Raw genomic sequence first — 21938 nt, forward strand, 5'->3', positions numbered from 1 at the left:
TAAGCTGTGATGCATTCCCTGGACTGCAAGTCATTCTGCATGACTTGCTTGCTGTGGTCCTTCTACTACAAATGCTGCTATCTGTGTAATGTCATAATTGTTTGACCTTTCCATTCAGCGTTCATACATTTCATGTCTTCACTGGGTTCCTCTGTGCAGCAGTTCAAGAACTATTAGTCAACAAAGAGCATGTAGTAGTTTCTGTTCATGTAGTATCAAAGTGAAAACATGAAACAAGTGCTAACACCATGGTACCTCCTCCTACTATTCCTTTGCATTGAGAAATGCTAGCTACAGCGTCTGACCCGGCAGCTGTTGCTTCCACAGAGCTCCTCCTGCAGAAGTTAATCGGCCAGATTTCACACTTGTACTGCTGCTAATCCGAGTGACTCTGCGGACTTAAAAGGAATGCTGACAGATTTGCGCCAGGGTACCAGATCCAAGTTTGGACCATTTGCTGGAGTTTTGTACATCACACATCGTACCTCCAGGCCTTAAATTTATAAAAGCAGTCTTGCCTCCCTCAGTTCTGCAAATATATGAAATTAAAAGGGGAAAGTAGAGGTATGTTATAGATACAGCCTTTTAAAGATTTCTTAGTGTCTAAAAGTATACTTTTATAAAATGACTTCAACTGTGACTTCAAAATCTTACACGAATAATTCTCTCTCTGATAATCTGGGTTGCATTTTAGGGTTTTTACTCTCCCTGTTGCAGTGTGTGGCATTGTAACTACTAGAAACATCACGAGGAAGAAGAAGCCACGTCTTTGCTATAGCAGTGTTTTCCCTCCTTGGTGCCTTTTGCCAGTTCCTACCTCACAAAAACAAAACACCCTTTCTTTGAATTATGTAGTTTCATTCCTCAATGTTAAGTTTTGAAAAGTTTAGAGATACAAAGCCACATTGCAAACCATATGTTTTCTGTAAAATGTGTATTGCCTTTCAACCAGAAAAGCCTTTCTTCAGTCTCACCAACCACCAGGTATGAAGTAAGTTTAAATGTGTGTGATACTCTTGAGAGAATTAAGAAAAATGTTTAAACATGAATTTGAAGCCCAGTGATTGGGAGTTTAAGCTCATCCTTAAAATAGGAATCAGGACAGAGGGGAAAAAAACCGTGAAGTGTTCATCACTTTGTTCTTATTTCTCAGAATGATAGGCTCCATTATTTACCATAGTATATAACCACGGATTTGGAAAGTGGACGGGTGAGGGAAATACATCTGCCTGTTCCAGCAGGCAGCTGAAGCCTGTATGCTGCTTAGATCCATCTTTAAACCTGCATTTAGGATACTAAATAGTAAGTATTAATTATTGCTTTTAAAATCAGAGTGAAATATTACACTTATTTTTAAGATAGTGCAAAGGATATTTATTAGAAGTGAGAGGGAGTTGCTCCTTAATAGAAATAATAACAGAATAGCTATCTTGCCTGATTAAGTTACGCAGCAAAATGCTACTACATTGTAGTACACCAAACAATGAGCAATGAAAATAATTTTGAGAAGAGGATTGAGTGGATTTTTTTCTTTAACATACCGTTATCAGGATACTTCTTTTACCAAGCATACTGTAAGGGTTTGTTAGTTCTTTTAAAGAAACCCTAGTAAGAGCACAACTTCAAACTATCCCGTGACAGGGAAAGCTAAGAAGTGTGGCAAGGACAATTTCATTAAACTATAAACTCTTTATGGACTCAAGCACAAGGACTGTATGTATAGGTGGGAAATGGAAAGTAGTTTAGATTACCAAGGGTGACGAAGAAATAACAACATGAATGTGTCGGACAAAATTAGAAAATAAAAGGAGACTGAAATAACCATCAAACTTGAAGAAATCTTTCTGTAAGTGCACTTACAGAATACCAAAGAAAAAGGTGGATTTGTTATTCTGTGAATGTTAGAGGAAGCCAAGAAGTTTGGGCTGCATGATGCTATTTTTGCATTATTTTTCATTAGAAATATCAATTGTGTTCACCTGACAGTCATCAATATAAATAACAAAAACCTGTAAGAGCAGGTCAGAGTGTCACGATGAGCTAGAATCTTCAAAACGCTGGTTCTGAGAAACGCGACTCAGGGATACTTGCACGGATGGAAATACCAGAGCTGTTACCACCTGTGAAGAGAAGACGCAGTCCCAGAGCACTAAGAGAGCCAATGGGGTCACAGTATTTGTAAAAGAGAAGAAAGAACAAACCGAGTTTAAGAACTAATAGAGTATCTTCCCCTTGAAGGAAGGGACAAATGAATTATGCCAAACTATACGAAGGAAAACAGGAGCTGAGCAATACCCAATGCGGCACATAAGCAGGAGTCACTACTGTGTGAATGCAGAAAGGATTGCTATACCTCACAAGCTGAATGTGAGTTAACGCTGCCACGTTATCAACTAAGACGGGTACCATCCTGAGAGATATAACCAGAAACATCGTGTGGCAGGCATGAAATTTGTCTGCTACACTGCAAGAAAGATGGGGGGGCAGTTCAGGCGAGTCGGAGTGAGAATGAGAAGCATCAGCGCTCACAAAATTTTTCTTTTCAGCCGCACCCATCTCAGTACTCTGTTTCACGACCGTGAGTTCAGCTTGACCAGCTCACTGGTCTGGTTGAAAGCAAATTTCTCTTTTGTTGGCTTGTTGCCAGTTTGTTTCCAACGGGTCTGACTCCCTTGAGCGCTGGCTCAAGAGGAGTGTCGGGAACGGAGGGGCGGTGGGGCTGCCCCACCTGCTCCCAGCCTGGTCACGGAAAGTAGGTGCAGGCTGCATGGCGCGTTTCATAAAAGTGCTTTCACGCCTTTTTTACATCAACTCTCACCTTCTGTTTATTTGTCTTTATTTTCAGTATAGTGTTTGATTAATTAGATTTAATTTATGAAATAAATCATATTAAAGTGATATTAATTAGTCTCTGGGAAATTAGAAGTGACTTTTTTTGAAAGGCTTATAGTAGCTGAAGTTCTGTTAAAAGTCAGTTTGAATGTTTTGTTAAAAAAAACCCATTTTTTGGTTCAGTCTCAATGTAATTTAACAGAAACATTCCATTACATGCTGCTTTTTTGTGTGTGTGTGTGTGTCTTTCTGAATGTAGCTGAGGGTAGGGTTGTCTAAGTTGATGTCATGCAGTCTTTGAAAACGTAACAACATCAAAAGTCTTTGGGTGCGGCTGATGCACTGCTGCGCCCAAAGCAGAATAAGGTCTCCAGTCAGATACCAATGTTTTATGTTCAAAAAGATCAGGAGTGCAGTGATCTGTGCTAACAGTTCTGTTAATCTGAAATCTATTGGCTTCATTCCTCCCTGTGTAAGAGAGGGCAGATAGCATGTATTACAGTTTTATAAATTTTCAAGTTCTTATGTATTCATCAATCCTGACTTTGAGAATAAGTAAAGCAGTGCACCTTCATTCAGGAGAAGCCAGGGTTTGTGGACTTTGATCTCCTGAATGTCAGGACTCCACTCTGTCTGTGTAACCCCGTGCTCTGAGGTCCCCTTTTATGAATTTACTCAAAAATTCAAGCAGACACTATTTCTTTTTTTCCAGAAGTTATTTAAAATGCAGCTGTGTAGCAGCCAGCTAGCTAGTAACCCCTCTAAGTTTAATTCTAAGAATAATAGCAGGGAAAATGCCACTGAAATACATTTTATCAGTCTTTTTGGTTATGTTTGATCTGATGATGTCAGTAGCAGGCTGCCCTCCCTCTGGAGTCAAGTTGCAAACACTCTCCCCAAGGGTAATTAAAGCTAAGCACACAATTACAACAACCCGGATTTGTTCAGGCTTGCTGGTTGCCCACTGTCTCGTAGCACCTAACATCACAAAACCGCCATGTTGAAATGAAAAGATTAGTTAGCTCTGAGTCTTAGTCTGTGTGTATGTTTAAAAGTGGCGGAGGAAGTAGATTGTAACCTTAGGGACTAAGGTAAGCATCGTGGCACTGATTAACAGTGGGAAGCCTTCATGGAACTACATGCTCTGTGTTTTGTTATGCTTTTGTTAGGGGCAGCAGGCAGAGCATCAGGAAGAATTAGCAAAGTTTGGGAAGGACGAGATTTTTCCCTTCTGTAGTATTAACTAGGAAGTGATGAAATAGTTCTTTTTGTCTTTAAGCTACTTCTAGGAATTTCTTCAGTAAACCGGTCTTAGAAAAAGGATTATATCACTTGGACTGAACTTAAACTGCACATGTGATAAATCTGCCCACTATCTTTACACGTTTGACCTCTTTTGGATGAGTGCTTGTATGCTGCATGCTCCATGCTGTGACAGAGCAGTTAAATTCAGTGTAGAATGTTGGCTACATGGACAATGTTATGAAGGTTTTTAAATCTGCCTTTCTTCCCTGTCTCATTTCTTATTTCTAAACAGAAAGATAGCAGTTCTTCTAAAAGCATGTACCTAACCATGGAAATGATAGCAACCAAGGGGAAGATCTTGAGTTTATGACCTGTTGGATAGAGAGGGGGTGGACTGGATGTTCAAACTTATTTTGAAATTTCTTAAAAATTGAAACTGCATTGGAAGTAAAACTTTCATTAAGTAGAGATCCTGATTTCCATTGCAGGTAGTTGCAATAGACCACTTTAAACAACCCAAATTAGCTGTTGTTGCAGTCTTTAATCTGAAGGATATTTAGAGAGCAGTACTAATAGAACTTACGAAAGAAAACAAGAAGCAACTTAGGTAACTGTATTTTCTAGATGTGATTGTGTAATATGTGGGAAAAGCAAATGAGGCATGAAATTCTCTGAGCTACGGTGACTTTTAAGAGAGTTGGAAATTGTCTAATGTGGTTAAGTGATTAGCCCCATCTGTGAGGATGCATATGGATCTAGACTGCTATTACCTTCATGCACAGCGTTGTTGAGCTGGTGTGGAGAATTGAAGTGGAACAAGGAGAGAGAAGCCAACTGCAGACATAGACCTCCCAAATGTAAAAGTTAAGGCTATCATGGTTCTGACTAATAACAAAATGGTCACCCAGCAGCATTCACTGTGGTAGACTTGTTTGGTTTTAGTGAGTAGCAACTCAGTACCTCCTGAGAGAAAGTCTGTGTTGAGGTTCACAGAGGGTTAGAGGATGAGCTCAGGGGTGACAAAATTTGGGATAAGAGTTGGCTTTTGAGAAACGTCAGGTTAAGTGATAACAGATTCTCTAAAAAGCTAACTGCAACCAAGTCCCATTGGGACTTATGAAACTTTTAAGGTAATGTAAATTGGGGTGGTTTTTTGCTCCTGTTCCTTAGCTTCAGTTTGTAATGAAACATTGTGTTAAATCCTGAACTGAGAGGGAAGGGAGTGCAGTGCTTCATCCTGGGATGCTCACAGGCTTCACACTCAGAGTACGCACTGAGGGGAAAAAAGGGGACTGGCATGGAAGTTGCACCGTGCTTTGCGCAAGATTGTGACTTCAGTAGGCATGTGTTGACGTTGTGTTTTTAGTTAAGGGTGATAGCAGAAAAGCAAGCAAATTCCCTTTCTCACTGTGCCTTTGTGTGGGGAGAGTGGAAAAGGGAAGGGGGGGGTGGGGATGGTTTAAGTAAATCAAGAAAAAGGATCCTAAGGATTTCAGAAAGATCTCCATTAGTGCAGATGGCAAGAGAATAGAGAGCTGAAAAAGATGCAGCTGTTTTTTCTGTCATACTTGGAAAACTTTAAAGCGAAAACAGCTCCAAAGCAGCATTTCCTAGAAGCAGGTAAGAACAGCGGAGGGGGCAGAGCTGCTCGCTCAGGCTGTGGTTACCAGAGGGAGCAGCTTGAGCACGCCAGGAGATTCTGAGAAAAAGAAACTGGGAGACACTGCAAAGCTCCAGCTGACTTTAATGCAGGCAGGAGCATTGCATTAATAAATAGCTGTCATTGTTTGATTAGAATAAATCCAACTTACTGAGCTTGCTGGTGTTAAGCTATATCGTGCCACTCTGCTTTCCAGTCAAACAAATTGTCTTAGCTGCTTTAGAAGTCTAGAGTGTTAGCTCTTTTAAGAAACTAATGACAAATATTTCCATACTACCTATAGATAATAGCAAATTACAGATGTACTGCAGCCAGCATGTTTCTTCTAAATATAGTGAAGGATGTTCTGTAATTTATTTAATTGCTTAGACTTGACAAGGAGCCAGTGCTAACAAACATGCTTTGATACTAGTATAGTACTTCTGGAGGTCACTTGACTTGGGAATATAAATACTGAAAAAAAAAAAAGAAGTGTAGAACAGTGTAGCACAATTGCTGTAAAATTGAGGCTGTCCGTTGTGCAGGTGTCCGAGTCCTGTCTCAGCCCCAAGATCGCGAGAGTGGCGGCTAAAGGAGAAAGAGAACAGGAGTGTGAGTCACACCTTCTGCAAATCCAGGGAGGGACAGGGCTCTTCCAAATGTTACAATCAGGCAATTGTAACACAGTTATTTAAGGAAAATGCAAGATAATCTGTTCCACTTCTAATTACTGGACTTCTCTTCCCACTCCATCTGTTCTGGTATCTTCTATACAAAGCCTACAGGGATTCCTGTTGTTATTGCAAACTGTTAAAAATGCAGTGCAACTGCAAGGAGAATGAGATTTTTCTTCATTTATGTTTTTGTGTATACTGAAATTCCGGTTTCCTATTGTTGTGCCTCTACCCCCTCCCCCTGCCAGGTAAACGTCATTATTTGTTCTCTATGATTTTGATGTACTGAATGTAGAGATTAAGGAAATAAACATTGATGCAGTTCTTTTGAATATTAATATTACTATAATAGAGGTTTTCAATATCAGCTTTACCATTATTGTCTTCATATCAAGTATATTGCTAGCATTTATGATCTATAGTCTACAGGTTTTTTTTTAATTCAGCATCTTTCAATCGTAAGACATTGGAGATGGAAAACAATTAGATAGGTAGAGGAATATTAACAATTCATGGAAGTTAAAGTAATTCCAGGTCAGCTCCTAATATTTCAGTGAAGAAGGGTCTGATCTAACGAAGATTTGCTTACTTGTAAGTACACATAGGTTTATGTTTTTACTTTTAGAATTCTGATGTGAAATACATGCAATATTTAGCTATAGTTCCTTTCTGATTGTAAATAAGCTATATATAATTATCAATATTAGGTAAGTAAGTGATGGTTGACTTTTTGGATTGATTATATGCCAGAGCTTCCATTTATTTCAGCAGCACGAGATTTCAATTTATTTTTGGTATTGACCTAGTTGGTGGAATCCTACATGTATTTGAAATGTAGAAATACCTCATTTCACGGTATCTGATTTTATACAAAAGGAGAATATGGAATTCTGTTAGCACGCCTTCATAGAACATTTATTTCTAGATGGATAATAATGGAAATACTAACTTTATGCTGAAGCATACTGGAAATCATGTTTTAATTTATAGGGAGAGAATTATTTTCATAATCTGACATGTTTTTTAGATAAGTTATTCTTGACCAATATATAGATAATTTGTATGTTGGAGTGAAGTTGCATCAAATGCCTCTGGGTTTACTGAAACATCTAGTGAAAAAACCTCAGAATGTTTGGCATGGCATTTTGTATCCCTACGTTGCTATGGAAGGCTGGGTCTGAACCAATGCTTTTTTATCACTTGCCTTACAAGTGTTACAGAGAGCGGTTCTTAGTGCTGTTGAGTAGCCGTAAGCTCTACACCAGTTCTTGCTGCCTTTCCTCGTGGCTTCTGAAAAAAACCATATCTTTTGAGGATTTACCCATTTTTATTTGCCAAACACAGATGGGCGTGTATGATTTGTGCTTTTTAAATCTGTTTATCAGTCAATGGAACCACCTAATATCTGAATTTTGTTTAAAAGGTATGAATTCAGTGCACTCTCCAAGTTTTAAAAGTTTTAAAATGTGTATCAGTAGCTCTGATGGTAATCATACCAACTCCCACAGGAGCTGCATCCTCATTCATTTAGTGAGTTCGTTTGCATGGTGCCCTGGGGACAGGGATGCTGTTAGCATTTTTCCTATTGTCAACTGGGGGCTGTGCCATCTCTCATATATGCTGGGCTTCTGCTTCAAGTTCTTTTTAAAAATAAGTAGCCTGGATAGTGAGTTATCTCTTAGGATCATGTTAATTTGCCGTTTGGGAAAATCTGTTGGAGTAATGGTCTTATCTCCTTGACTACTTTACTTTTGACAGACTGCAATCCCTATGGGTATCATAAGTCTCATTTATCATAATACCATGATACACGGAAGCAATGTTTGTTCTGCTGAGTGAATACTGGAAAAAATATCTCCTAAAATGCTGTATTTATTCACATTGCTTTTTATTTAAGAGGGAAGAATATCTTAAGGTTCACCTCCATGAGTATTATTAATGGAATACTTCTAGAATATTTTTTTCCTTAAGTATTTTGATATCAACACCTGCTGTTCAGAAACTCAGAATTATTTTACTTGCACTTAACTTGTTTTTGGCAGTTTATCTTAGGCATAAACAGAAACATGACATTCTCTAATACCCATGTATAGCTGTAACTAAACAAACAAAATTAGAATATTTCTGAATCCTGTAAGCTGATCATACTGAGAAGGAAAAAAGGCTGATATTTATATTAAGTATTGGAAAAGATCTCAGGGGCTAGTCATATAAATACCTAAACTACAAAATGTACTGGCTTGCAAATGATTGATTTTTACCTGTCATTTACGGGGAAAAAAAATGTAGTGAAAGCAGATAGATCTGGGGCATGATGCAATGGAGATATCAGATATAAGCAAAGACAGCTATTTTTTTTATGGTATGCATTTCGATAGTTAGGTGGGATTTTTTTTTATAAACATAATTTCATTGTGCCAGTCTTCCCATAAAGCTGCGTATAAGCAAGTGTAGGAAAGTCTTGTGCAGGTTGGTTTGGGGTTTTTTTTTGTGGCAGTGGTTTGGGGTTTTTTGTGGGTTTTTTTGTTGTTGTTGTTTTGGTTTGATTTTTTTTCCAGAGAATAGGCAATAGAACTGAAGAGATTTTTATGCAATATGAAAGCCGAGGTACTACCTCTGGCTTTAACCTCTTTATAAAACTGATTTTTGAGCCACGTGCTGTAGTAAATATTTCTGATGATGTTCAGAATTTCCACTGACACATTAATAAACTGTACTAAAACTGTAGGGTCCCAGAAAAAGCTCATAGATGAACACATGGAGAATTATCTCAGAATCCTTCCAGGGAGCTGTTTCAAGTATGTTCTTCCTGGGCCTCCATCTTCTGGAGCTTTGAAGGAAAACACTGTAAATGGAGATGGCAGCATGAGGTCTAACGGCAGGGTGGCTGTGCATAGCGTGGTTGCAGTCCATAACAAATTCAGCCAACGTGGGCAAAACAAAAGGGACAACTTGTCATCCACTCATGAAGGGGTACTGTTGGCTCAAGCAGTGTCTGAAAACTGCTGTGCTTAAAAAAGTCAAGGGAGGAGAAAGCCCAGAACTGACCCAACCCATCAGTTACAGTGCTGCTCTTCCCTGGCCAGATGAGACTACTCAACATTGGTGTGGAAAATAGATGTTCCTCATAGCTGAAAATGGTCGGACAATTCAGGGATGAAAAAGCCAGCACAGCCTGGCCATAAGCTGAAAACAGCGGTGTAATGCTGTCACACCTGTGGTGGGTGTGAATAACTCTAACAACGTCCCTTTGAACTTTTCCCTGAATCCTGTCCATGGCGCAAATTAAAACAAAGGCAACCAGGTGCAATCTGACATGGATGTAGATTGTCCAGTTCACAGGAATTTGTCAACAGGATACTTTTATTCAGTTCTGATAGCACTGCAGTTACTCTTCCACTGCTGTTGTTCTGAGCGTGGGCTGCTTCCTTGGACTGGAGGATTAAAATATTGTAGTAACATCTTTACGTAATAGAAAAAGGGGAGACGCTTAAGTATGGCTTTAGATTTCTCTATAGTTGCTTCTGATGAAGACTTTGGAAGAGCATACTTTCAAGTCTGGAAAGTAATTAATTTCTTTAAGTATACTGAAATTGTTCAAAAAAATGTGTTCTACATGAGTAACCTTTGTGATGGAATTGGGTTTTTTCATGTAATGGTCTAATGTTGACCCACATAAGAGGAATTAATGTGCAGACATTACACTTTTTTTGTGTTTGTCAGTGATAAAGAAAAGCACTTAGGGAGAAAATCATAGAAGAAAAACTTTCAGAAATAGTTTTCAGGAGGTACAAAGGAAGAAGTTGTGTGATTAGATTTGACTGAACTTGACACCGCTCTTACTTGAAAAAGATGAGCAGTGACTGTTCACCATGGCCAAAGCTAACTGTGATTGCCTCTGCCAGAACTGCAATCTTGCCAGTCGTGGCTTCTGCTGTTTTTCTGTGAAGCTGCAAAAGAGCTGCGGGGGGGTAGGGGGGAGTTGTTGGTAGAGACTCCTCGAGTCCCAGCGTCGTCTGCCCCTTTCTGGCTCCCGGGTGAAGCGTCTCACCAGCCCCGGGACTCCTCTCGCCATGGGAGTGACCAATACAAGACTTTCTAGTTACTCCCTCAAAATATCACTTTCACTGCCTAATCTGTTAATTACGTGCCTTTTTTGTTAGAGTCGAATTTGGATCAAATTTGGATAAAGACAGCAACCTTTCGTAACTTCTGCTGGAACATCCGTGTCCCAGTGCGTCGCAGTGTGTGGGAAGCCACGTGTGATTCTGTATGTGGCTAAAGAACAGCAACGCCTGTTACACAGGGACTTGCTTTTCAGATAAATATGTGTAGAGGGAAGGGAAACTTTCAATAAAATGTGACGTTTCGGATCATCTGTTCAGACGAAAACCTGTTTTTCTCCTCTTAGACAAGGATAAAAGGGACCAGTGAGGATCAGTACCTTTTGGCAAAGTCTGTTTGCTGCTTGCACCTCTAGTGCAGAGGTAAATCCTGCCGTGGAAGTCAAAATTTAAGTTACAAAGGTAAAATACTATTTTAAAATTATGAAGTTGAAATGAGCAAATGAATTTTCAAGAAAGATCAGTTATATTTATACCAAAGATTGACAAGTAGTTTAAAACAATCTGTGTTTGACATGGTAAGTTTTTATCATTAAAATGCTAATGAAGTGGTAAACATCTGTTAAATTTATGAAGATAACGAAGCTTGACAGCTACATCTTTCTTGTGCCAGTATTTCTGCTTAGCTCAGGTCTGCATACAGATTTGGTGGAGTGGTGGTGAGAATCTATTTGACCTGTGGAGCAATGCCAATGTAAAAGTGTGCCCTGTTCTGTTTGATTTGATGATTTTGTCCTGAAGTGCTTCTGTCTGTAGTTTAAGTCATCTTTATCTGATCATTCTTCCAGAGGCTTTCAAAAGTGGGTCTGAAAATCAAACTTCAGTCAAACAGATTAACTGGTATTCGATTGGCAATAGTTGAAGTAGTAAACTGGTGAACAGAAGTGAACAAGTTTCTGTTAATACCTCCACTAATCAGTCTGGTAGGCGTGTATGTTTTCTATTCTGTACGTACTCCGAATGTATCCTAGTCTACTGATCATCTATATTACTCTGGCAGAAGGTACACCATGGACTGCAAAACTGCAGGCAGATTTCAAATGTCTTTGTCACATGAAATGATTTGTACTTAGCCAAGGAGTACAAAGATTGCATTGGTTGTAGGAGGATACTAATTGTTTTTTAATTTTTAAAACTTTTATGCCAAATGCTTTCTGTACCTTGGTTAAAGACAGCATCAGAAATCTAGCTTAACTCTGATTTTAAATGTCAGTCACAATTTAACTCTATTCTGTTGTATTTTTTCTGTAAAATTTAGTTAAAATATCTAACCGTAGCTTCATTGAAGTATGTATATGTAAAGAGAGGACAAGTCTTTTTTAACTTTATGGATCTTTAATTGCTTATGAACTTCAAAGAGAAACTTGTAGAAGTTAGTTTGATAATGGCATTTGATGGGCTTTAGGTAATTGAATACAGCATAGCTGCTGTTTGAATACATCTCTGAATTCCAAATTATGTAAATCTACTGTTTCAGAACCAGCTAGTAGAAATAATCATCATTTTTGCAATTGAAGATATTGTCTTTGGATAAATCCTCTGACACACTGCTTTCCTATTGATGCATTTTTTTTTTTTCATTATGGATATGAAGAAGAAACTGTAGGCATGTTAGCCTTTAGCTTTTTGACGTTTGTGACTCCACTTGAATAAGCTTTGACTTACAGTTAATTAAGCACAACTGTCAGTGTGTTTCATGGGCTTATGCAGAAACAAACCTTAGATTTATGAAAGTATTGGGGTAGGAGAAAGGAGAAAATACTCTGGGAAAGTGTCTCAAGCATGTTTTTCCATTCAAGTTGTGCAGCTCGGGGTGGTGGTCAACAGTTCTCTCTCCATAGTTGTCAATGGCCCATCTTTGTGCAGTCATCATGGTTTTCCTGTAGAAAAAAACAGAGAAGAGATTATAGCCTGCTATTCATCTGCTAGACCATAATATAACGTTTACTGTGCTGCAGCTGTGATCAAAATGACTGTCTCCATCATCTACAAAATTTGAGCTCTGGGCTAGTTAGAAGTGTTTGGTCATCCAAAAAATCTGTGCAGCCCGATCTGGCTTCTGAACTCAGCTTCCCTCTTGGATACCATAAGATGGGTTTGAAATTGTGTCCATGGAGGCAGGATGATGAGATAAAAAGGAGGAAAATTTCTACTCTGCCTTCAATTTTGCATGTCATTAACAGGGGGACAGGGAGATCCCTTAATGGAAGACTGGTACTCAGGCAGCCCATATGGATTGCCTGGCATCTTGCAAGTAGATGCAAATGATTTGATTTTATGGGAGAAGAGAGGGAAAATTGCTTGTTTACTTTTCTTCTCCCTCTGCCCCCCCCCCCCCCCGGGGTTTAAAAAGCTCAGATTAGTTCTGTAAGAAAAAGTTTAGGTATTGTGCCAGCTCTGCTTGAGACCAGAGGAAACTCCTAGGAGGACTGTTATGCTCCCAGCTGATGTGCTGGCCACCGGTGAGTGGGAGAGGGAGGTTATTATGGAGAAATCCTGGCAGGGGAAGCAGAGGCAGAGTGTGACTCACCCTCCTTTAGAGGTGTGGGACACTTGTGTTCCAGTGCCTGCCCCAGTTGGTGTTGAATTATTTATTCAACTCAGGAAGGAGAAACTGAGATTTTTTTTTTTGCATTTTTTATTTCAGTGAGGGAAATTTTATTTGAAATCTATTTTGTATGATTTCAGAAAAAAAAATACTCCCACAGACATAGCTTGAAGCTGTGTACTGGACACACTATTGTGTGAATAGTGCAGATAGTGAAAAAAAAATATTTGGATGTCTGTGCCTTCCCATTCCCTCAAGGTCTTACTGGGAAATGATTCTCAAGTGTATAAGTAAAAAAAAATTCAGCATGTAGATTTCTGGAAAGCTGCTGTTTGGAGAGAAAGGTCTGGGGTCCAATTAAGAAAACACTAGTTTGCATTGCATGTAAAGAGTTGTGTTTGTTTATGTGCTAGCTGATTATTTAATTGTTGGCTGTTTTCTAATATTTGCTTTGCACTGTAAAACAGAAGGCATTTTTTTAAATGTTAGATGAAATGGTGTTTGTGCAGCACCTGATAGTTACTGTCAGAAGAAGAAAGAATAAACACGCAGCTTGCTATTTGGAAACAAACCTCTGGATTTCAGCTTGCACGTGTTGTTTGTGCTAGCTAATCTAATAGGCAACCATGAATTGCAAAAGCATCTGACTTTCCTGGGCGCCCATCTTGGCCTTTTTGGCATGGAAGATTTTTTCAGCTTTAGAAAGGATTTATTCTACCTGCCAGAGTGATTTATATACCATATGTCTCCTCTTCAGCATCTGAGTATCCATGGCCATAGGGAAGTGTTCTGCCTCATCTGTAGTGTGTGGAAATAGGGGTTTTTTTAATATTAGCTCCTACAGAACCACTTCATTACCTCCCTGTATTATTTTTTTCTTGGTGGTTGTGTCAGCAAGAGATAGCTATACTGTGTGTGATGTGGAAAGGAGAATACTATGAATTCCTGGTTTTGTTTGCTCTTGGCAGGCACTACTACACTTCCCACCCTCGTGCGCACACCTACGTTGATGATGCAGCCTTCCCTGGATATCAAACCCTTTATGTCCTTCCCTGTGGACAGCAGCTCTGCTGTTGGATTCTTCCCAAATTTTAACACAGTAAGTAAAGGTGTTTCCGCGTTTAGTTTCACTGTATGCTTTCCAAGCCGGTTCTAATATCCAGTTCTGAATCTGCCTTAAAACAGTGCATCGCTGGCACAATTTTAGAGAACCCTTTTTGTCTGTGCTGTGGTGGCTGCTGTTCCCTTGTGCAAAAAACGGAGTGGTACCCAGCCTTCTCGCTGTGAACAGGGACGATCCTTTTCTAACTTGTCTGTTGGAGTGGTGTTTGCACACTGAAAAAAACCCTCATGATAGAGATTTAAAGAGCGATAGAATCATTTTGACCATTTGTCTGGGCACGTGCATTTCCATGTGCTGTAAAAGAGGAAAAAGCAAAAGCTAATGTAAAACCAGGTATGGCAGGTAAGGCCTAGATCCTCCACGGGTGTGAGTCAAGGGAAGTCTGTTACAGCCAGTGAAGCAACTGGAGGATCTTGTTAATTCTGTATAATAACAATAAAGTCTAAAATTGCACAGCCAGCGAATGTGAAAAATGTGAACCTGTTACTTTTAGTTTATGGTAAAGCATCTTAGGTTTTTGCAAAAAAATTACTATTGCAAAAATAATGCTCAATGCTTCTGTAGTTCTCTGTGTTTATCAGAGCAGCAATAACAAAAATACTCTCTTCTGTAGTTTTCACGTCTTTAACAGATCATAAGATGGTCTGAATGTTACCAAAATGCTTTTTGCTATCGCACTTTATAATTTATTTAATGATTATTATCTCAAGTGCATTAAGTACACCAAAACCAGTAGTTTGCATGTTGCCACTCGGGTTTCCATGTGTGGAGGTAATTCAGCATGGAACGAGTTGGCAAATAGTAAGCTAATAGCAACAGGAAGGAAACTGCCCTGGGTCATTTCTGCCAAGTCAGTGAGTACGATCTGTTCGTATGTGACCGTTGCCTGAACTGTACTGCATCACACTTGTCACTGTAATTACGGGGGTGGTGGAAGGGGAAGCAGTGTCACCACTGCCAGACAGTGATCGGCTGAACCACTGCCAAGTGTTTTCTTTTGCAAACTCACCTTCTGTCTGAAGTTAAAACAGCAAGAGGGTTTTGTTTTTCTTCATGACTTGCAAGTACATCTTGCTGACAGGCCTTGTGCTACAGCACGTGGTGCTGTGGGGTGGTTATGAGGTAACATATCAGCCAGCTGATGACAGTAGCCCAACACATATTATAAACAGTAGCAAATACTACTAATTCATTGCAGAACATACACGTGAAAATTGTGCTTTTACGAGAGAGATGTGAGGATGTGCATACGTATAGATTGGGGGAGTACGTGTATGTGTACAAAGAAATAAAAGATTAAAAAAAAATCCAGGTATGTTTAAAGTGCAGGACCGAAACTCAGTACAATTTTAAGAAAGCAGCGTGTCATTTTCATCTTCTAGGCATGATGCAATTTATATTCATTTTCCATCCTCTTTCTAATACATTTGAGAATTTTACTTATTATTGATTTGTCTGCTTTCCAGTTGTACTGGTTGTGTAGGTGAGCTTTTTCACAGAAAAAGACTTAGAGAACCTTTTCTTTAGGGATACTGTAGTCAACCAACATTATTTGCTTACTGGTGGTATTATTGAATTTTTGAGTTGCAGTAGCCTCTAGTGACAGATTAATTTGGATATTTAGACTGGTTTTGCCTATGTACACTAGCTTACATTTATCTGGGTTACATTCTGTTTGCCTGATTCCCGGAATGTTTATCCTTCACACCTGTCATTCCTCTCCAAACTTCTACAGGTTTTATTAAAAAAAAAAAAAAAAAAGAGGCCTGAGGTAATCGGCAAATATTGTCAACTCAGTGTCTGCTTCCTCCCTTGGAATTCTTGATAATTATAGAAAATCATGCTGCTATGCACCGCAGACACCGCATGTTTAAACTCTCTGTTTTGAGGAACAGTGGTTCAGTACTACTCTATTTCTAAGTCACAGACTTTGCCATTTATCTTGCAGGTATTGATTTTCCCTAACAGTCTCTTACAATGGACTTCAAAGCTCATTGGAAAACTAAATCATTCATAGTTATCTACTGACAGGCACAGTGAACGCCAGCTGTCACACACCTCCTTTCTTTCTAACTTAGCACAACATTTGCAAATGTAGATGTCTATGTTTGTGTATATATAATTTTTTTTTTCTTTTTCACTGTAAAGTCTGTGTGTGTATGTAAAAGTTTGTAAAAAGCCTTTTTCCAGAGAAAAGTTCAAGAAGCTAAATCCAGTTGACCCATAATGTATGCGTCATCCAAAGTGCCTTCATCTTTCATCTTGTGCAGAAACAGAATATTGGAAGAGTTTTTTGTCCCTTCCCCTCCAAAAAGCCACCATTTGCCTTATGAATCAATCAGGAAATCCACGCACTTCACTCACAAGAGGACCTGTCAAGGACTGCAGACAGTGAAACCTCTGTGTACAGCACTCAATCTCTTTGCCTTCAGTAGGACTGGGGGACCCTGCAGCACCTGCCAGGGCTGCTGTTCGTGCTTGCATGTGTTCACTAAAGGTGGCAAAAAGAAATGTGGTCTCAAGAGAAAACTTCTTTGGATCCACCTGTTCATTTTCAATGGCAGTCAGATATAGAAACATTTTTCTAAACCTTGCCAGGAGGTAGTTTCTAACTTAATTTCAGTGGCCTGAAAAAAGAAAAGTTTCTGCTTAGGAGCTTGATACAGTAACAACCAGGGCAGGAAAAACAAGGTAAAATATATTAAGTACAAACATGTTAAAAGGAATACCCCCTACAGTGTTTCCAAAAGAACTTCTCTTATTTATGGAATTATATTTAAAATCTGGGGTAAACCCTTTCTTATATAGTTAACTTTGACAGTTTTCAATTCTGAAAACATCTGTGATGCTCCAGATGAAACATCAGTGTTCCCATTCCGTTTGTGAAAGTGTTCTGATCAGTTGCTTCTCTCCACATGGGGTACTTTCAAATGAAGCATTGAGCAGACCCCAATTTTGTAAAAAGAAATGCCTACCCCAAGTATCTTATTTTCTTGACAGAATTGTGTGATTTAGTTTAAAATGGCTCCGTTCTGTTTCTCCTAAAAACATTAATAGTTCTAAAAATGCTGTGGACATATGTGTAGTACTTACCAGTTCATGCCCCAGTTACATCTGTCTTTGTTTCTTAGGACTTGCTTATGATATAGGAAAAATAATTAATTGGGGAATTATTGCACTAACTCCTTGGATGCATGCCTCTATTCCTCAGTAAGGCTTTTTGTTTCAACAGATCAGCTAGAAAGGGATCCTCTAAGTGCAGAATGAAGGATTTCAGGCAGACAGGTATTGCAGAATAGGTGCTTTCTTCTTTCCTGGTCTTTTCACAGCACCAGCAAATAGTTTTGTCAGAACAGGACAGGAATGATTTGCTGCACAGAAGGACAAATCCTCTCTCAGAAGTGCTGCAGCAGCGGATCCAAAGGTGACAAGATGTTTGTCCTGGCATCGAGTTCTAAAAGCTTTTGCTCAGTTACTCATACCCTGCTGTCTGAAATGCATAGCTTGAATCAAATTCTCATCTGGTATTACTTTAAATATTCTTGTTTATGGCAGAATGGGAGACAGCATTATAGGAAATTCCCAAACTGGTACCTCCAGTTTGGAATGGATGCTGTACAAAAAGGTATTGTTTAAGCAGAGCCCTTTTTTAGCACGCTAAAATGACTTTATGATTCCTTAACATGTAACATCTTGCATATTGATTATGTGTAAAGATTTGTAAGCCTTTGAAGTCAATTGCATAAAGTCACTGGAAATCAAAGATTGCACAGTAATCTTAATTTGGTCTCCATTGTAAGTTTAATATAATGTAATCTTGAATTTTACACTTGCTGGCTTTCACCTTCTGTACCATTCCTTCTCTACACCTCCCTGATTCATTCTGTCATGTCGTCCATCTTGTGGACTGAATGAAAAAAGGATGTTTTGCGATCACATGATGGAAGGTTATCATGATGCATGTGCTAAAGTGGCTGAAAGTCAGGATTTATCTTGCAAGACAAACTAAATGATCACTGTCTGCATCTCTCTATAAAGCATGTATATTCCCCAGAAAAAAAACCAAACAAAACCCACAAAATACCAATGCGCTCTACCTTGTCCTGAAATGAGAGCAGCGCTACATGATTCAAATTTAGTTGCAGTGGTACGGCCAGGGACCTGCCAGTCTGCACAAAAGCAGTATCAGCAACTTCTCAGATTCTATCATCAGAGAAAATAATCAGCAATTCATGTGCTTCCTTCTGAGTTTGTTATGGCCTCAGGGGTAATCAAAGATTATAGCATCTCTTGTAGCTTTCACATTAGTGAAGTATTTTCCGTCTAACTAGCCCATGATTGCTTTCTAAATGCTGGTTCATACCTTCATATTTTAGAGGACACACGGGTTAATGTGGCCTAGTTACTGCTTCAGTGTCTATTTTCCTTCAAGTAGGTTTATGCTGATTCTTTATATTAGAGTTCCCCCAGTCCCCTTGCGAAGTGGACCAGAAGTATTCTACATCTGCCAGGGAAGGTGAGCCAGCTGGAATGGGCTGCAGGAAGGGAAAGAGGAGCTGACTAGTAACTTAGTCAGAAATCTCTGTCTCTTCTCCAGCGTTAGCCCTGCCTGGACTAAGCATGCCTGGCCTACCCCCAAGACAACTACTGGGAAGAACTAATTTGCTCTTTCCTCTTCTGCATTTTCAATTAAGTCCCTCATTTTTATTTGCTACCTATCTTGTTCTCGTTTGAAGGGCCCAGTAATCAGCCAAGGCAGAAGCGGAGGTCTGCAGATAAGAGCACAGGGCACTCGTATTGCCGGCTTCCCTCGCCCCTCTGCGCCAAGTGCCTCTTCTGCCTTTGGCACGGTGCCGTGGCTCGTGAGCTTGCCGTTTCCTTAGCAGGGTCTGAATTTGGCCGCTTAACGCCCCGCTGCAGTGCCAAAGTACGCTCTGGAGCTCAGGCCTGCATACAGGAGCAGCAAATTACAGATGCAGCCGGCTGGATGTTGCCAACCTGTTATCTGTGGTCCTCTTTGGTGAAGTAGCCTGTCTGTGTGCTCTGATTTCCCCTTTTCCCTTTCGTGAAGTGCTGGAGGGATGTGACCTGCTCTGCTCCTCTCCCCCTGGAATACTCTGCTCCAGAGAGCAGGTGAAGTTTTGTAAGAGCTGTACTTTACCCTCATTAACTAGCAGCACAGAGAGGAAATGTAAGCAATTAACGGAGAAGGAGAGGTGTTTTGTGGGGTGGCTGGGTATTTTGTTTGATGTTTTTTGGTCGTTTTTTAAATCAAGAAATGGCAAGATTTTTTTCTTACAGGCATTTTATACTTTTTTTTATAGTCATGCAGGCACAAAAGGCACTTCAGGTTTGCCTTCTATTTCTGTGCTGAGAACTTAAAAGCATTCCTATTTCACTTTTAGTTATTATGGATATAATAGTTCATGTTTTCCAAGTCATAGCTAGAATCACCCAAACTACAACGTGAGGAATCGGCCTGTTACCTTCTGTAAAGGGAATAAAAAAGAATAATAAGTGTTTCTCCAGATATTTACAGGTGAGGAAAGCAGAGGTTCAGGAACCACATAATAAAGCCCAAATTCTGGCAGCACAGACCTCTGCTCTGTGGCTAGTCTTTGCTTTCTCCTCTGGCTCTCTTCTCTCCCAGCACCTGGCTGCAGAGCCCCTTTGCCCTCCACATCTTCCTCTTCTCAGTTTCCTGTAGTCCATTTTCTTTGTGTCCTTAGGCTTTGTGTACCAAGCCAGGAATTCCTCCTTGTTTTGCTACAGCTTTGATGCAAACCAGCAGAGACCTCTTTCAACTGTGGTAGCAGTTTTTGGAAAAATTCTTCTCAGCCTTGGGAGGCCCTGATGTTGTGGTTTATACCTGAAAAATACTTATTTAAGGTGGTATATTTTTTCCCACAGAATACTTGAGCCATTTCTGCTGAAACTTTCAAAAAAGATTGAGCTCGAAGCAAACACCTCATGAGATAGACAAAGTTAGATATGGGGGGGGGGGGGGGGAAATTGCTGCCAAAAGCAGGGAGTTGTCAATCAATCTTTGACAGCTTTTATGTTTTGTAGTATTTTAACATAAAGATGCAGGTCCCCTACTTCCAGTCAGGACTCTCTTCAAAGAGCAATTCTTTGTTAGGTTAGCCTAAATAAGTACTCTTCTGCTTTGTTTCTAGTCTTTAATACGTATTCTTGGTAAAAAAAAAAAAAAATCTTAGTTAAAAAAATATAGACTGGCTTTAAGGGAGAATCTCTTCAAACATTACTTATTGTTTGAAGTTTCCTGTTACTTTGTATTTTCACTAACAGGATTGGGATGGATAAGCTTCCTCCTCTCTGTTCCCAGATCAGCAGCCAGGTAGGAAACCCTGTGTCTCAGGAGAAGGTGCGCTGACATGCGCTGCTGAGGTGCCGAAATCGGCAGGTGCGGTAGCCTTTCCCTACCACATCGCAGGAGCTCGGCATCCATGGTGTGGTTTTTGAGAAGTGGTTCCTAAACTGCCACACTACTTCCATTGTTGTGCATACAAGTAATTAGGTCATCAGCCTAATTCTGTAAAGAAATACAGTTTCTGCATACAAATCCTACCATTTGCTGAGTCCTCTAGAAAATCTGTTCCTTGGCTGTGTGTTTCATCTCTTGTCTTTACAGAAAAGCTTGGAGCTAATCTCTCGGGCACTTCAACTGTATTACTGGTCAGCATAGGGAAAAGCTAAGAAGCCTTTATCTTCATTGAATTGCTTTCTTCTCAAGTGAGTAGTGTGTTCATGACACAAGGAAGCTGGTTAAAGGATGAAGGTTGTTAGCCATAGATATTAGAGGCATCAGACCACTAAAGTGATGTTTTGCAAATAGGGAGGAAAACATCTCCACTCAAAGCAAGCAGTCGCAAAACTGTAGTTTAAGACAAACAGGGCATGTGTGTTGCACCACTGTGCTTGTAAAGGTTTTGCTAGTTTCTAATAATAACTAGAGCACCTTTTCAGGAATCTAAATTCTCCATGCGTCTGATGAATACAGAAGTGGCTGCTTTCGCAGCGTGCTGCTATACGTGGCTGGCTTTCCTGCCCTCCCTTAGACCTTCGTCACATTGTTCCATGAGAAACTAAGAATTACTGCGATCATTATTAATTAATAAATGATAAGAATGTACCTAAGAATTAACTCTTGTTGTACTCTTTCTTTCTCAATGTGGATATAGCTAGTAGTCTTCTAAATTGTCATAAAATTGACTGTATTTAGATCAAAAAGTACTGTATGGCAAGTTAAAGTCATAGTGTGAAACCTGTCTGTCTTCAGCATACCTGAAAACCAATGATAGACAGGTTTGAAGCACTGACCAGCTCATTTCAACTACCAGAGCAAGGCTGATTTGAAGACCTGCGCCTTTCAAACCGATCTTCTCTGTATTCAGTCTATCTGGTCTCAGAGTAGAGATACCATGAACTTCAGATGCTTCCCCAAGTTAACACTAGGGAAAGGGGATCACATTTCTTGCTCACATGTTTGTTAGAAGAGACAGGTTTCTACTTTGCTTTGTGTCTCATTTACTTAGATTTAAAGAAAAAAACAAAAACCAAAACAAACAAACCAACCCTAAAACAACCCACCAGACTTCAATACTACCTTAAGGTTCAGAACAGGTTTAATTAGAAATTGAATGTTCCTTTAAAGATTCATATCTAAATACAGCACTTTTTAATCAACAGCAGTTTAAAGACTGTTTGTGTAGTGTGTGGTACTGATTAAAAA

General features: G+C 39.6%; 1 protein-coding gene across 6 annotated transcripts in view; it reads left to right on the forward strand.

Moving 5' to 3' along the window:
• Positions 1-21938, forward strand: part of ZNF385B (zinc finger protein 385B) — a 136407-nt gene that overhangs the window by 65491 nt on the left and 48978 nt on the right. For 4 of the 6 annotated variants that reach the window (XM_075756512.1, XM_075756514.1, XM_075756517.1 and 1 more), the window contains exon 2: positions 14031-14161. In XM_075756512.1, coding sequence (XP_075612627.1) covers positions 14031-14161 — 131 coding nt within the window. Of the gene's footprint in view, positions 1-3832; positions 3924-5596; positions 5698-14030; positions 14162-21938 lie in introns of those variants that run through there. The other 2 variants (XM_075756515.1, XM_075756513.1) reach the window with 2 other exon arrangements.

Source organism: Balearica regulorum, chromosome 6 (assembly GCF_011004875.1).
Source record: "Balearica regulorum gibbericeps isolate bBalReg1 chromosome 6, bBalReg1.pri, whole genome shotgun sequence".
Lineage (NCBI taxonomy): Eukaryota > Metazoa > Chordata > Aves > Gruiformes > Gruidae > Balearica > Balearica regulorum.